Source organism: Botryllus schlosseri, chromosome 9 (assembly GCF_051294905.1).
Source record: "Botryllus schlosseri isolate E-star chromosome 9, Bs_hap1, whole genome shotgun sequence".
In the NCBI taxonomy this organism is placed as follows: Eukaryota; Metazoa; Chordata; class Ascidiacea; order Stolidobranchia; family Styelidae; genus Botryllus; species Botryllus schlosseri.
Window position 1 is genome coordinate 2,995,393 of NC_137244.1, and position 16,317 is coordinate 3,011,709.

The 16,317-nt window shown below is 40.4% G+C and overlaps 2 protein-coding genes across 5 annotated transcripts in view; both read right to left on the reverse strand.

Annotated features, from left to right (window-relative positions):
- Window positions 1-16,317, reverse strand: part of LOC145445865 (neuronal pentraxin-2-like) — a 540,218-nt gene that overhangs the window by 448,528 nt on the left and 75,373 nt on the right. The gene's annotated exons all lie outside the window — the stretch shown is intronic.
- The window catches only part of LOC145445854 (cytochrome P450 4V2-like), a 416,089-nt gene that overhangs the window by 394,482 nt on the left and 5,290 nt on the right, over window positions 1-16,317 (reverse strand). The window contains exons 2-6 of one of the 3 annotated variants that reach the window (XM_080324006.1): window positions 12,617-12,823; window positions 11,648-11,934; window positions 5,741-5,978; window positions 5,564-5,656; window positions 2,391-4,768 (exon numbers count right to left, since the gene is read on the reverse strand). In XM_080324006.1, coding sequence (XP_080180132.1) covers window positions 4,516-4,768; window positions 5,564-5,656; window positions 5,741-5,978; window positions 11,648-11,934; window positions 12,617-12,823 — 1,078 coding nt within the window. In that variant the 3' untranslated portion in view covers window positions 2,391-4,515. Of the gene's footprint in view, window positions 1-2,390; window positions 4,769-5,563; window positions 5,657-5,740; window positions 5,979-11,647; window positions 11,935-12,616; window positions 12,824-16,317 lie in introns of those variants that run through there. The other 2 variants (XM_080324007.1, XM_080324008.1) reach the window with 2 other exon arrangements.

The window sequence follows — 16,317 nt, forward strand, 5'->3', positions numbered from 1 at the left end:
TTGTAAATGTGTAATGTATTGTATCTTGTCACTTCGTTTCTCTATTGTCTATTCTGGCTGGTAACTGTAAACTGAGGCTATGCAATTGCTTACGTAGTTTAGCAGTTCTACGTATGTGTGAGCTATACAGCGCCTTACTTGCGCCTGTATCTTAACTCTATATTCGTTCATCGGTTCAAAATCAATGACCACTCAATCTGCATTTCAGACAGCTAGCCAAATGCAATGACGTAATCATGTCTCACATCTCCAAAAGGCAATTTGACTTGAATTGTGACTTGACTCGTGACTTGACTTGACTTGACTCGACTTGACTCGAGTCACCTCCAAAAATCGAGTGACTTGACTTGACTCGAGTCACCTTCGAAAATCGATTGACTTGACTTGACTCGAGTCAAAATGACCAATGACTCGAAATGACTCGTGACTCGAAGGTAGTGACTCGATCCCAACACTGCATCCTAGGTGAAATAAATAAATATATAAACTGTCTGGAGCAAGGAATATTACCTCACCTGACTTCCAAGACTTCATTTTACCTTGAAATCGAAACTTATCATTTGAGATACGAGAATACGGTCTACTTCATCTAGCGCAGGGGTGGGCCACCGCGGTCCAAATGAGAAGTAAAAAATACGTTGGCGGGCCGTGTAACAAAAATTCGCTATACTCTCCAGCGTATATGTCAATTTTATTTCTAAATTACATTGTTAATAAATGCTGTTCAGTGAATGTGTTGATGTTAGGTACTGAGAAAGTGGCGGCTAACTAAAAAATATCTTTTTGCCGCCATGATTCGAAATAATGTTTAACATGATACATTTTAACTCTCTGTAAACCCCTATACACGTTTTTCTATTAAGACACTAAAGCAGTGGTTCTCAAACTCTTTTGGGCACGACCCCCTTTATGATAGTGAACAATTTCGCGCCCAACCCCCTATCATGATATTACAACATATTGAAAAGAGAAACCAGAATGTTAGCAATCCCAACGGATAGTTTGGTGGCATGGATGGTTATGGCTGTTGATGGGAGAATTCTGTAATATAAAAGTTGGAAAATTTACAAAGCAATACCTATATATACTGGAGATGAATCGCGCGAAGCGCCAAAAAATTTTCATTTAAGTTCGGCTTCGCGCCTCCTTCAGATGCTTTTACGTCCCCCTTCTCAGTTCGAGAGCCACAGCACTGAAGTGTATATGGTATAGTGCAATGCTTGTCTTTATCTGAAATTCGCCCTCCCTTGACCGAGTGTTTCGTGTTTTTGTCATAATTTAAATCCTTAATCTCGGCGACCCGCTCGGCCAAAACTAGAAGGACGGGTTTACCCCTAACTCCAGTATACAAATATTTAGTGTTCTAAACCTTCTTTGAATTTCAGCTTTCTCTTTTTGACATGCCTGTTCATCCTTTATGGTTGATAAGATGAGTCACACAGTAATCGCGAGCACTGATTGACTTGTTTTACGAATTAGGGAGTTGAAAAGGTCTCACGTAACAATTTGAAACACGTGCCGTATAATGCGTAATACGACAATGGCAAAAGGTTTGACCTAAACCATTTTTCTTGTGAAGTTAATTGTTACTCACACTTTGCCACATTGCCTTTATTGTGAATCTGGATTACGCATGCGCGTTACGTAGGCAGCGTAATCGTGGCATATTAATGAACATAGGCTTCAAAGTAAACGAATTTTCTGTTTAGTTGATATAGCCAATATATGGTTTTAGTCCACGCATCAACATCCAAAAAGCAGGTTTAATGTTATGAATTCCAAGAAACCTTTCACGGACCGCACAGAATGGCTTCGCGGGCCGCATTTGACCCGCGGGCCGCACTTTGCCCAGGTCTGATCTAGCGAATATGGTTCTGTGGCCATTTAATTCGATGCGTTTTTATTTACATTTGGAACAAATGGAATTACCATTAGATGAATTTCCAAGGTCACGCAGCTTGCACAAAATGACATTCCTAACTGTAAACGCCAAGCGAGTCTGTTGTTATTGACGTAATCGGGCAAGAGACTACAAGTTCAACATTCCCTTTGCATTGTAGCGTACGGATTACACCAGATATTACTGATATTCTGCATTCACATATTTTCGGACAAATGTGTAGCCTACTTCGTTGTGACCATCTGCTACCAGTTGCCAACACAATGTTATACCATTCTTCTTTAATAACTATTTCTGAATTTAAATGTACAATTTGAAAACAAAGGAGCATTCAATAAATACCAGGAAATTATATTTTCGAGACTTTGACTTCGATCTAAACACGTTAAAATCGTATACTTTTTCTAACGTATCTATATTCAGCGTGTGACTTTAGAACAAATCCCCCTTTTCAGTCGGCCGGCCCTAAATAAATATATATCAAGACGAGTTCATTTCGCACGCTTTAATGCGGTGAGATATCGTAACAGAGATCGACTTCAGAATGTCTGCCGAAGTGGTGAATGTTCATCTAGCCACCTTCCTGACATCTGATGCGCGTAAGCGGTGTCTTACCAAGCTTTGAAAGAAATTTGGCCGTGCGACAAGTCCGCATATCAGGAATCATTATAAAGAACGTCCGCATCGGTGTAAATTTACCAGTCGTCCAAACACCTTGCATATATAAATCACACACATACTATGAGTAAATTTACCGTGATCACGCACTATATTGGATTCATGATCTTCACCTGTTTAGGTATAAACGGTTTAATGATGGTTAAATCCAATGCCTCGCTTTACACCTTTACATTTTCTACTTCTGACTTTCCGTAATGCAATGTACTCGCACTGCTATTGATTTAGTAACGGATGACTGGCAAGCAGACACTTGAGGCGGTACACTATAGATAACACGTTTTCTATATATAAATACAACTGTAGCATATGTTATTATATTAAACGCAACGTAGGAGTGGCCTACAGTTGACCCCGCTTAATTGGGACACTTTCGATCATCTTATCGGCTTATGATCATGCGTAAAGGGTTACAACGCATTGAAAATACGATTTTACGATAAGCTTGCTATGGTGCATTAATTCTTCAAACACAACACCAAGCATTTTACAGATTTTATTTCGGACAGTTTTGGCATCGTAATGAATTCATATTTATAGACTAGAATTAACCTTGTAAAACGCGTCAGTGTGGTCTTATGAAACGGAAGTCAGAAAACATGCAGTATCCACACTGTGCCATCAAACAGCAAGATTTAAATCCAAATTGAAAACGATGTTGGAGACCAAATTTACCCGATACAAAACCGAGTGCTTCTGCAGTATATAGCCTATTCTCAATAGTCGATTCACTATGCGCGCAAAGTTACCAGCATTCACACAGGTCACAATACTTATTATAACAATTCAAAAGGGTTTATGACACGTTTGAATCGCAGCCTTCACTACCCAACCAATTGTCAGGAATACTGAGTGATTTAAATAATAATTATCATTAATTATATGAAAATTGTCCACCCCGTAATGAAAAACTGGGAAAGGACTGAATGTACATATATGTATATATGGCACGTATAGTTCTGGAGGCCTTTTGCACCATGTCTGTTCATTGATGAAAGTATGTCCCTATTGGAAAACGTGCCACAATCTATGAGTTATTGAACAATGAGCATGCAGACAGTTTTCAATTGCAAGATAAAGGGGAATGGAATTTGGTATAATGCACATTGGGCTGAATGCGCCCTGGGTCGCCCGTGGCGACTGCATGATGTAACAAAATGCATGAGAATTAACAACAGAAAAGTGCCTAGTAATCGCGCCTAATTTTTAAACTAGGGTCCGCTATGCTCATTCCTACTTTGGCGTGCCGTGATCATCTACTTCCCAATCTCTTAATAACATCTATTTCCTAATCGCTGGGTTGATTAAGCAACAGATTGTTCGTATATACAGATTGAATCACTGGACTTTTTGGCATTTATTCACCTTTCATGGACCCCTTGGATAGTAGTCTGCGGACCCCCCAAGGATCCACGGACCTTATAATTCAAGCATTTCACAGTTGTTTTGACGTTTCATACAAACTGCTGCCGCTTCTTGTTGACATTTTTATCTTAATCTTCCATAAAAATCTACATTTTCAAAAATTCTTATTTTTTGCATTTTAAAATCTTTATTTTTGGCAGTTTTGGCATTTGATTTGGCCAAAAATAACACGACCTGCTTATATAGGTTGTTGTCGATTGTGACCGCATGCATAGTCATTAATTCAGCGTAATCACGCATCTTGCGTTTAAACAGTGGTTCTCAAACTGGGGGACGCCTCCCTTGGAGGGCTTGAAAGCAACTGAAGGTGGAGAGGGATTGATGATGCGTGCGAGAAATGATGTTCGGAATGAGTTAAATTTGTGCTGAAACTTGAAAGTTTCAACAACGGCAATAATTCTAATTACATTACGTTTTTTAATGTCATAGTTGCGTGCATGGCGAATTTGCCATGGGCAACTATAATTATTGTTAGTATCCCACCCAGTACGGATGGTGCAAACCCCTGAAAGTTAAAATCTTTTAGAAATATCAACGTTCACTCCATTTCTTGGGCGGAGGATCAAATCCCCCATCAGCTCCATCTGTTCCGTAGCCTCTCGCGCTTTGATATTATAGCGACGGAGGAAATGTGCCAAAATTACTTTTTCTTCCGTCAGCGCGAACCGCTGTCCGATGCAGTTTCGTGGACCGGCAGAAAACGGAATGTAGCAAAACGGATGTCTGCCGACGCATGCTTCTTTTGTAAACCTCTCTGGATTGAATCTAAAGCCAATCACAATTGAAACCAGTTGTCCAATTCACGTTATTCATGGTTCTGGTATATGGTTACCATATAGAGGTAGTGTTTGATCTGCACAGTAGAGCATACAATGTACAATGAGATGCATAAATAAGGCATAATGCGATGTAATGAAGAGACAGTAAGGTGTGGAAACCACTAGGTACGGTATCTCCGCTTAACAATGAACGCGGCGCACGGGTTTTCGAGTTTGAGATCGGGTAATTCCGACGCTATCATTGTTAGGTGGAGATACCGAGTCCAGTTTTTACAGTGTACCCCTGGCTATTCCATTGTTATGGTAATAGCCCAGAGCTAGTAATGGCGGCAAGCACATCACTCAACAGAACATCGGTATCATGATTCACGCAAAACGACGGCGCGAGTTTTCAAGATTTTTTTAAATGTAAAACCAGAACTGCAGCAAAAACTCCTCACTGTAATCAGAACTAGAAATATAAATGCACAAAAGAAACAGTTGGCTTACAACTAGCTAGAATTGTGGTTAGCACATGTCTGAGGATAAGCAAAATAAACTTGAGCGACGCAGAGTGATATCAGTTTATATTTTCATCGAAATCAATCATAGCAATTTCGTAGCTATATGTAACGTTAAACGTTGGCTTGATCACGAAGCGATTGCGTTCTCAATATACTACATGAAATTAATTTGCTGCAATATCATGTTTATCCAATACGGCTGTGAGATTTCCGTCTTAATTTACACATAAACATGTTTATTAGGCATCATAAAGTTGATCATCGTTATATCTACTCACTTTCTGGGATCGGTCCAATACTTTGGGTGTAAATGAAGAACTTGAGTGAAAATAGTAACGCTAGTTCCAACTGGTATGTTGTGGCCATCTATTCTGTAACACGAAAGCCAGGTTACTACAGAGACATATACCTTGCGTGTAAAGGCCCTATATAGCTATGTCATCGGTTCAACGTACACGCAGTCGCTTGTCGTCTTTCTGGCAAACGTTGGCACGGACGGGAATAGTCGCAGCGATTCTTTTATAACCAATTCAAGGTATTCGAGGTTTCTCAAATCATCCATCGTCAAGCTACTCTCATTGGATTTATTGGCGAATACTTTGTCAACTTCTTCGTGCAGTTTGGCTTGTACGTCGTCGTGAGTACCAATCAGGTGCAGAGTCCAAGACATCGCGGCAGCAGTTGTGTCATGACCTGAAAATGGCGAACATAATTGCTATTTTTTCAAAAGTTGCATAATTATGCAATAGTTGTGTACATAATTTCGGAAATACCTGTAGTATGAGCCTAACTACGATTTCCAGCAAATATAGTCATCGTATACATACGAAATGGAATGGTTAAAACCAATGTTCCCTCTAGTTTTTTCAGAGTCTGCGCAAACACGCCAACTCACTGCGCAGGCCCTCGGGACAACAGTGCGCAACCGCTGTCCAATAGGGTGATAAAACTAACTACTGTGGTGCTTCGCCCCCAGACCCCCCTACGGCTCTAGGCTTTTTTCGGTACTTATCATGTACATTGGGTGCCCAACCCATTTAGTAGTAGCGTCTCTAAACGCGCGAAGCGCGAAAAAATATCTATAATTCATGATTGCATCGGCCTATATGATCGGAAATTGCATATATATATTGCTATCAATTTGTATCCTCTTCCTGCTCACATAATCAGATTTACCAGTAGAGCTGATCCAGTGAGGTGTGTTGGAATAGATTTGCCCTCTAAATAATAATAAAACATCTTCGAGCGTACTGTGTTGATATAATGACTTCGTTACATAATGCTATTTCGTGACCCCTTATCTGCTATGTCAAAAGCTATTGAAATCGCCAAAACGTACTAAAGTAAAAGACGTACACGATTTCAAATTGGTATTTCTTAACTGGAAAATAATATTCCCTCGATATGGCATTTGTCTTGTTGTGGGACTCGGATCGCCAGGACAGAAACATTCGGCGCCAGCCATTTAGGCGCCTATGGACATGGACGGACAATTACACATATATTTGCATACATCGAAGTTTTCGGTCAGCACCGGGGCAGTCTTTTTCGCCCAAGGTTTTCTCGCTGCTGATTGTTCTGGCGCACTTCTTGGAGTCGCATGTAACATAGCCTTTAACTTCATATGCCTTGGCGCGTCATGGTGCGGTAATGGCCGACGCCCAACTGCCCATTTCTATAAATCATGCGTAATTTTTGTTGGAAAAGGGTACCCAATAATCAGATATATGACAATAATAAAACGCGCGTAGCGTGAAAAAAAAATTCCTGGAAAATTCCAAAAAAATGCATCGTGATTTATGTTATTTCTCGAAATAATTTTGGACCCCATTCGAGGTCGGCCCCTCCAATTGGGGGGTTTGGGGTGCGAAAGTTACGGTCCTGAGTAAATCTTACGCAATGTTCATGCCACGTGGAGAAGACTATTCGTTAGTTTCGCGCAGATTAACTTCGAGCTGGCCCATTGTTATTTATGACTTTGTTAAACCATGTTATTTCGCCATTCCCAGAAAATAATGCGCTATTGAAATGATATCAGTATCGCTCACGTGTACGAGGCCATACTAAAAAAATATCTTCCGTGAGACGCAGGTGATTGTGAACTCTCATTTCTTCACGGAGCGCAATAGTTACCTTTGCGGGGCGCACTTGTACCTCGGTTTCAGACTTCAGTGATAACACTATTTGGTCCTGGCAATGTTCCATCTTAATTTTCACGAATCTGCGCGCCTGCATGGTCCATTGGACAGCAGTGCGCAACAACTATAAAAAAAAACATAATTTCTGATTTTTTGTGCGCAGCGTAGATTTTCTGTGCGCAGAGACCGTTTCAGCACTGCGCATTTGCACACGTGCGCAGCTTAAAGGGAACATTGGTTAGAACCCTCGAAATCGTCGTCGGTTCAATAGTTATAGCTATAGTAGTTATAGATCATTGGTACGGGATGGATGTTCTGATGATTATCTCCGCCGACCGTAAAAATGCTGCATAACAATATAGTTTTGGTCAAAGGTATTATTGGTCCAATTATGACAGTATTTGACAGCGTTTTTCGTCAAAGGTGCCATATTCAACCTATATTTCAATTGCCAATGTCACTCCCCGGTGACGTCGCAATTAATGATTACACTGGTCAACACAATTTTTGTTGACTTTGATCATACAATTGATAGTGACCAACTTTTGGGCGCTGAATTCAAAAATGACTTCCGTTTTTCTCTATCACGTCAAGTTTTTGGGTTAGTCACCCACCACATTGTCTCACAACCCAGATAATAGCACTACTTTTAATATTTTGTATTCATTGTATAAAACGTTTCAAAAGCCACAAGCAGTCGAAAATAAATCAATAGACTTCAAATATACCTTTGCACTGTTTTATTTGGTTGATTTAAAATAATATTGCTTCTACAGGACAAATAAAGTTCGCGTTCCAGGGTTCAAATTGACGCTAATAACCCATAATTCTGTAAGTTGCCTGTTCGATACTCCAGCAATAGCCAGCTAACATATGTAAGCTCCAATCCACTCTGGTATCTTACCCCATCCTCTTCAGATGTTGGGTGACATTTTCTCCTTGCCCGTCTCTCACCATGTCAAGGTTTTTTGGGAAATTAGATCGATACTTCACATTTTTCGAATGTTTGCTGTCCGACATAAACATATGGAAGTGGCACATGTGTATTAGGGTTAAATGTGCATCCTTATTGTCTGACCACTAAGAAAACACAATATTTTAAAGCTGACACATATGATCCAATCATGCTCGTGATGTTGCAACAATTCAATGTTTCTGTATTTTTCTCAATGTTTCTATATTATTCACGAAGACTAACTGGGTGTGCAATTCTTACTGCACCTAAGACATTGCCATTTTGCAGAATGCCACACTTTAGGATCCATTTTGAGCTACCTATAGGCATTTGCCATTCACTTGAGTTTTAAATCGGGATTCCTAACTCCTCCAGTAATCCATAGTAACAGTATCATGCCAATGCCAGTATCAAGGCAATACACAAAGCTACCTAATGTAGGCCTACGAAGAAACGGCTGTTTCTCTTGATCGAAAGTGAGATACCTTCTCTACCTTGCCAAGCAATCCTTTCTAACTTCGTAAGGATGTTAAATGTTCCAAAGAAGTATATTTCAAGTCCCAAAGCTTATGTCAGATCAATACCTGTGTTGATCGACTACTGTACGTTCTGAACAATATTCGACTTCAAAATCTTCATCATTAGGCTTGCTATCCCTAAGATCTTCATCTTTATCCAAATTATCGAGCGTATAGGAGTTTCAAGTTGCACTGGACAAGCTGAATGGGGCATTGGACCTATAGCTGATAGTAAATGTATTGTTTATTTTTCTTGCCATATCCTGTAGTTTGCATCAAATATGTGTCCGAAATATCCTCGGATGATCGCAGCCTCTAACTGAAAATGCGTGAAAGCATACGCCTAGATACCAGTATCTTTTTTCTTAAGAATTCAATTGAGCCCTCGGCTACATAACTTATTATATGATAAAAGTGTGGATTTTTATATGGTATGGAAAAGTAATATGGCTAAATTCGTGAAACTTTGCATATTGTGAGCATATGCCGTAGAGCAAAAACTTGACGTGATGGAAGAACACAAGCGACATTTTTGGAATCAGCACGCCGAAACTAGCCTAAATCAAGTGTAAAATCAAGGTGAACAAATTGTTCCTTTGAAATTGTTGCTCAGTGTTAGTGACGCCAAGTCAAACAAAAAACAGAACACACACACAAAAAACAAGGTCCATATCTTACTCATGTTTGTTTTAAATTTATTTTTGCTACAATGCTTTTTCAAGAACGCAGTCCATATGTAATTTAATACTAGCCGTTCTAGGAAAATAGGATAGCTCTTTCAACATTGTCACGAAGTGCAACGAAATCGGTATGGTCGAAAAAGTACCAAAGTATCTTTAGAGCGATGTATAACAGACATTATATTCGTTGTGATGGCATGAAAGATACATATTTGAATTTGGACATCTTACATTCTGTTATGACATCACAATGAGTGATACTATATTACTCGACTCGGCTCGAAGCATAATACATGATTCAGAATCGAATCACACGAGTACTCGAATTTGCCCAGCCGTAATCAAGGGTATAGCAGAACGGGTTATTAAATCAGCAATGAAGACTCAACTTTTGAACAAGTGTAATAAGTGCCGGTGGATATGAATGTGATGTAAATGTGTTCGATCAGCAGGGATTCCTAGAGATCTGATCTACATGACAACACAATTCGAACGCCTGATGAAGCGATATTCGTAGTGACCACTCCGCACCAAATCACACATGTGAAAGAAGCATAAGCCCGCCATAGAAAATACTGTTGTAATGACTCGAAACGTGATTTTCCGGTTACTCAACTTGACTCGAGTCATTTTCTTGAACATGAAAAATGACTCGATGAATCGACTTGCACTCGAGTCATTGCGCATGACTCGGACCAAGCCATATGACTCGAGACTGGGGCTACCAAGACAGGGATTTAATTGTGATTGCAAAGAATAGTAAAGTTAATATTATTTCAACTATCAATACTGGTGCTTGAAAATGCTAGTAAAAACCGTTAAGAGTAAGGAAAATTAGTGAATTATGAATGCGAAGCATTCGGTATCACCGAGCGGAGTTGTAAAAAGTGGGATTCACGTGACATTAACTCGGAACTGAACACTTAACACAATGACTTGGACTCGACACTCTACTCAGCGACATGGACCCGGACTTGACTCGTAGGTGAATTGTAAATGACTCGATATATAGCGTAGTGGTGAGCGTCGGCGCCCTCCAAGCAGGCGGCCCGGGTTCGAATTCCACCGTTGGAGGTTATTCTTGACTCCTCGCCCCTCGTGTCGCTGTTCTTATGGCGACAAAAAAGCCCCGAAAAAGGAGACTCGATAAAGAAAGGAAAAGAGCAAGCAATAGCTTCTAAAAAGGACCAACGAAGAAGACTGTGATATCGGGCACTAGGTCGAGGTGGATGCCAGCAGTTCAAGAGACCCCACTGGTTGGTTGGTCGTTCGGCATCTTCCTATATGTTCATTACTTCGCATTGTGTGTCTTGTATATCGCATGGCAGATTGTGTCTGTGACTAGGGCAGATGAAAATATAGTCTGACGATTGATTGATTGATTGATTGAGTCAAAACTATAAATGTGAGATTGACTTGGGACTCGGAACCTAGTGACTTGGTTACAACTCTTCTAAAAAGAAAACGATAATTAGAATGTGACTTGCTAAAATATCAGTCTTGAGCAAAACTCAGTTATTTGATATGGCTGTATGGTTCCAGATCAGTGGTTCCCAACCTGTGGTACGCGTACCACTAGTGGTACGCGAAGGTCTTCCGGTGGTACGCGAGTAGATTCTGTTTTTTGTTTCGACCGAAGGGGGTTATTATAGTTCAGGTGGGGTTGATTTTGAGTTTTTTGAAGTCATCGTCGTCGTGGTAAGGTCGTCGTCGTGGGTAGGGGCAATCCCACCAATGACGGCGAATGGGAAAGAGATCTAGTCGTAAAGCATTGGGATTCTTACCTAACCAAATTCCGTTTTATTATATTTGACCACAATAATTCCAAATGGATCCACTACAAGAATCATATACTGCGCTTTAAAATGGACAGCTTATTTTCTGTTTCGCTGCCTTCGGCAGCTCAACACGATGGAAACATTTTTGACCGCCTTCGACACGCGTAACTTATGTAGGTGGTAGCCTACTCGAGCACTGCATAAAACCTCGAAATGGTACGTGGGTGGAAAAAAATTGGGAACCTCTGTTCTAGATGGACTTAAATTTTAACTCAATCGGAAATCTGACAAACCTTCAAACATGAATGTATCAACTTCTTCTTGAATATCACTTAGCGATAGAACGTTGCCGTCATCTGATGCTTCCAGCAGCATGTCCAAAAAAGCCAATCGTTTTTTCGGAGCTCGTGCAGTATCATCAGTCTTCTTGTTCTGCATTCTTTCGAATATTATTTTGCGAGTGAATCCGTGCAGGATCTCAAGAGTGGTTGCGAACTCGCGTCCACGTTTTGTTGCGTAGTAGACAGGATCCCACCAAAACCACGGAGCGTTTTGACGATGCTGCACGAGTTCCGACGCTCTGCAGAGATAATTTGAAACTTGATAGCACAGCCTCACGAAAATAAGTACATTACGTTTAATAAAGAGACTTTACATTATAAAAATGATACTTTATACACTGACAAAATTTTATTTCACTGTCACGCTGCATTTTGTAATGCAATCACAAGTCACGTAGCTAAAAGTGTGACCACTGTGCTTGTGTTAATTGTAGGTCTATCATATTTTGAGAACCAAAAAATAGGACATTTTTTGCCGGCAAGTAAAACGAAAGTCGAATTGTTTACATATGAGTTTGATGATATAAAAACACACACGAAAACCACAAATATAATCATTTTTGATTTGGCCCCTCAATAATTTCCTGCTTCCTCAACTTTTGCCAGTAAGGAATGATCATTTATAACGAGATTGTGATGTTGGTCAAATGAAATATTATTGAGATTATGTACAGCCTCCAAGATTCCCGAAACTTCTCCAACTATAGGCTGGCCACAGTATTTTTCTGGAAACAATTACGTTTCGCCTAAAAGTTATGTTGGAAGTATAAGCAGTTACCTCGAACTGCGAAAAGAGGACATTTGGATGTCCTCGGAGGACCATTCACTTTTCTTTAGGAAAGAGGACAAATCCTCCTAAAAGAGGATGTATGGTAAGGCAGGCCTAAATAGTGGCATAACTATGTGAAATTCAGATATTACCTGTACACCGCTCTGACGTATTTCGAATTGCCGTCATTCATGGCGTTGATTGATTTCCCCATCGCCGTCTCGCAGATGATGTCCAGTGCGCACAAAGTCACGTATTTGAAAATGTCGAATGTATCTTTTGTAGCGGAATGCGTATCGAGTTTGGTTATAAATAATTTCGCTTGCTCGTTCATTACCTCCAGGAAGTCTTGCAGTATGCTGGATAAAGTATTGCATAACTGATTGATGGCTATGTGTTAGGCTTTTTAGTGTTTGAGATGCTTTTTGTGGAAAGTGGCGAATTGGAATTAACAGGAGCTACTGCGTTCCTAGGAAAATTACGTTGTACTGTCACACATCGATTCTGGAATGTTCAACACGAAATTAAATAGACAAAGAACCACCACCTTCTTTGCATTTCAGTCTTTTATAAATTATGACAAAATCCAATACGATAAACTGCAACCAAAACCCAAAAATAAATACATAATTGAACTCTAAATTACGGGAAACTGTGCTTTTAATAAGACGTGGTCTCAAATTAGGGATATATTTACCTTGCATGCATACATATAATTCCAGTTGTCTAATTAGAGCGAAGTGCCAATAATCTAATTCAAAGATAGTGGATCGAAACCTGGGGTTCGTTTGCCTTTATTCTGGCGTTCCCGAAGATGTTGAACGTAATCAGTTTCCAAAATAGGCCGTGAGTAAGTCTGGGCAAAGGTGCTCGACCTTTTATTAGTAATCAGCATATCAGCCGGAACATTTTCAAATTGGAAATGGAGTCGCGACCATAAGGTTGGAATAAGCCACCGGATGTGTGTTGTTTATAAAGCTCAGTGGTGCACAGTGCGCACCGGCATTAGCCTGATGAATTTTCGTATCGGTGTAACACAGTGGTTCTCAACCTATTTGACCTCGCGGCACCCTTTTAAAATGAAAGATAGTTCGCGGCACACTACCACAGTCGTTCTCAACATACTTTGGCCTACTGTACTAGCAAACTACTAGAATACGCAACAGCTCCCACAGTCGTACAGAGGTGGTCTCTGACGAAGTATTTCTACCTTTTCGGAGCACTCTAGTAGGTTTTGCTCTTCTTCAAAGAATATAATACGATATCTTTTATATCTGCGGACATGTCACAAATACGTCTATCAATGATTTGGCATGGGGATCGTTTTCAATTCCTCCGCAGCTGTGTTCCCAACCATTTTTTACAGTCTTCTAGTGCAAGCCGGAAGAATAACTTTATCGGCTTCCGTGTGGGGCTTTTAATTTTTAGCTATCACCCCTGCCACCACATAAATGGCCTGCGATTTCATGGAAACTTCGGGTTGCGCTTAGATTAGGGTTGCCATATTTTGGGAATCTGAAAAGAGGACACTTTTTGAAAATTTTCAGAGTTGGAATGCTGGAGTAAAATCGGAAAAAGTGATAAATTTTTCCCGATTTTGTGGTTGTTTGACTAAAAAAAGGTCATTTTTCTGGCTCAAGTCCCGAAATGACCGCCGGACCGTCTCTTGGGCGCTGATGTACTTATATATCCGTCCAATTTCTACGTAAATTTAACAAAAATTGCAAATAAGAGGACATTTAGGCGCCCTCCGAGGACACTTTCGAAAAAGTCAAAAAAGAAGACAAATCCTCTTAAAAGAGGACGTATGGTAACCCTAGCTTAGATACTAATATATAAGATTTGTTTGATGATAAACTCTGCTCACTACCGCATTGTCGATGTAACCAAGCCAAGCCCGGTCGCCACAAGCGACTATCGGGGACGCATACACTATACATATTATTGGATGCCAAATGCATTTCCACGCAGATCGTGTAACCGGGATAATAATCTCAGCAGCGGGTGAATTTGTTAACTGATATAATTTGATCAACTTTACTTCTCAATTCTCAAATTCGTCGCCTGTAACGTGACGTTGCGCTCCAAGCCTGCATTTTAACGGAAGTGCGGGCACGCTACCTAACAATCGCAATGAGGATGGCTATGTTTGTAATTACAATTTGTAAACATGAACATCACTTCCAAAGGAGTTCATTTCTCGCTGGTGATTAGGAAAACAATGAGGATTTGAAAACTGTATTGGTACATAGGCGCCGCCATGTCTACTCGTCTCTGCGATCAAGCAACGTATTGTGCAAAACTGAATTCAGCCTTCAAGGCGCGCGATATGTCGGGTAACAGGAATTCACGGAGGATACTCACTGCGGGCATGACGGAAATTTTGATCTTGAAACTTCACATCGAGCCTGCTTTAGATTATTTATTGTTTGCAATAGACAAGAATTATTTTGCACATAATTTCAAAATTTCGAAGAAGTCTCTCGCGGCACCCTTGCGAGACGTAAACGGCACACTGGTGTGCCGCGGCACACCGGTTGAGAACCACTGGTGTAACATGAACATTACTTAACGATATACGAATGTACAATGTACATTGTACAATTATACTCTCCTTGCATTTTCGAAGTCATCATCCTCCACCACCAGATCTACCGCTAACTCTGATCATGTGGGCGGCGAGAGCGTCAAAATTATATAGTAATATATGAAAGAACCAATATTATCGACAGAATCGATTCAAATCGTTTAACGTCCAGATGAATATAGAAAAACCAGTTACATATAATAAGCCCCCAACCCTACAGTGGTCCCAGGATCAGTGTTTATTTGGGCGGGAGGGGGCTGAAAAAGTGTGACTTCAGCCTCGTTTTAACTTACAACACACAAACACATAATCCTGAGCCGGATCGCGACCACCTCTTGTCGATAGGCAAAGCTTTGCTGGTGTGACGTCATACTGATCGACAATGTGCTCATACCTCATTTGTAAATCCGCTAGTGGGCGCTAACGAGCGTCCGGAATGTATCTCACAAAATTATGGTAACCCTAAACCAGCGGTTCTCAACCGGGGGTCCGCGAAGCATTTTCAGGGGGTCCGCGAAGCCTCAAAATAGTTGATAACCTAATTTGTATTATTTCCTAATTCGGATAATCACGACGCAGTTATAGTAAAACTCCAGAGCTCATCATCAACAGAATCGTCATCTGAGATGAAATATCCTATTGTGCAGACTCATATTTATCGCTAAATTGCTGCCAATAGCCTACTGATACACACATTTTGCTGTTTAAAGATGTTTTCTTGGAGATTGTAGGAAAAAAGTCGGATGAGTAAGGTCAATCATGGAGACTTCGAAATGTTTACAAAAATCCATTATCTCCTGTGATATAAGCCTACACAACGATTTTTCCATTATAACTTCAAGATAAGCTGCTCTAGGGGTGGCCAACCTATTCGGCCAAAGGGCCACATGAGATTTACGAATCGTTGCGTGGGCCACTTTAATGTTGATGACCTTTACCCGATTGGGTAATGGTGAAAACGATGCTTATAATAATACGCATCAAAATCAATAACAAATATGACATGAAGACTCAGTGTGGAACTGTGCATCCATGACCTAGACACGTGCAGCGCGAAAATATTTCAATGTTTTTGAATGACTTCGGTGAACTATAATGCAGTGGTTCCCAACCTTTTTATCCTAATTCCCCACCTCCGAATTATTCCGAGCCTTCATTCCCCACCTAAAATCTCTATATCCACATCCACCCCTTGAAAAGCTACCTCCAATAACATTTTGCAAGAATTTGCTTAGTAAGTAGTATGCCTACGTGCTATTGGAGATT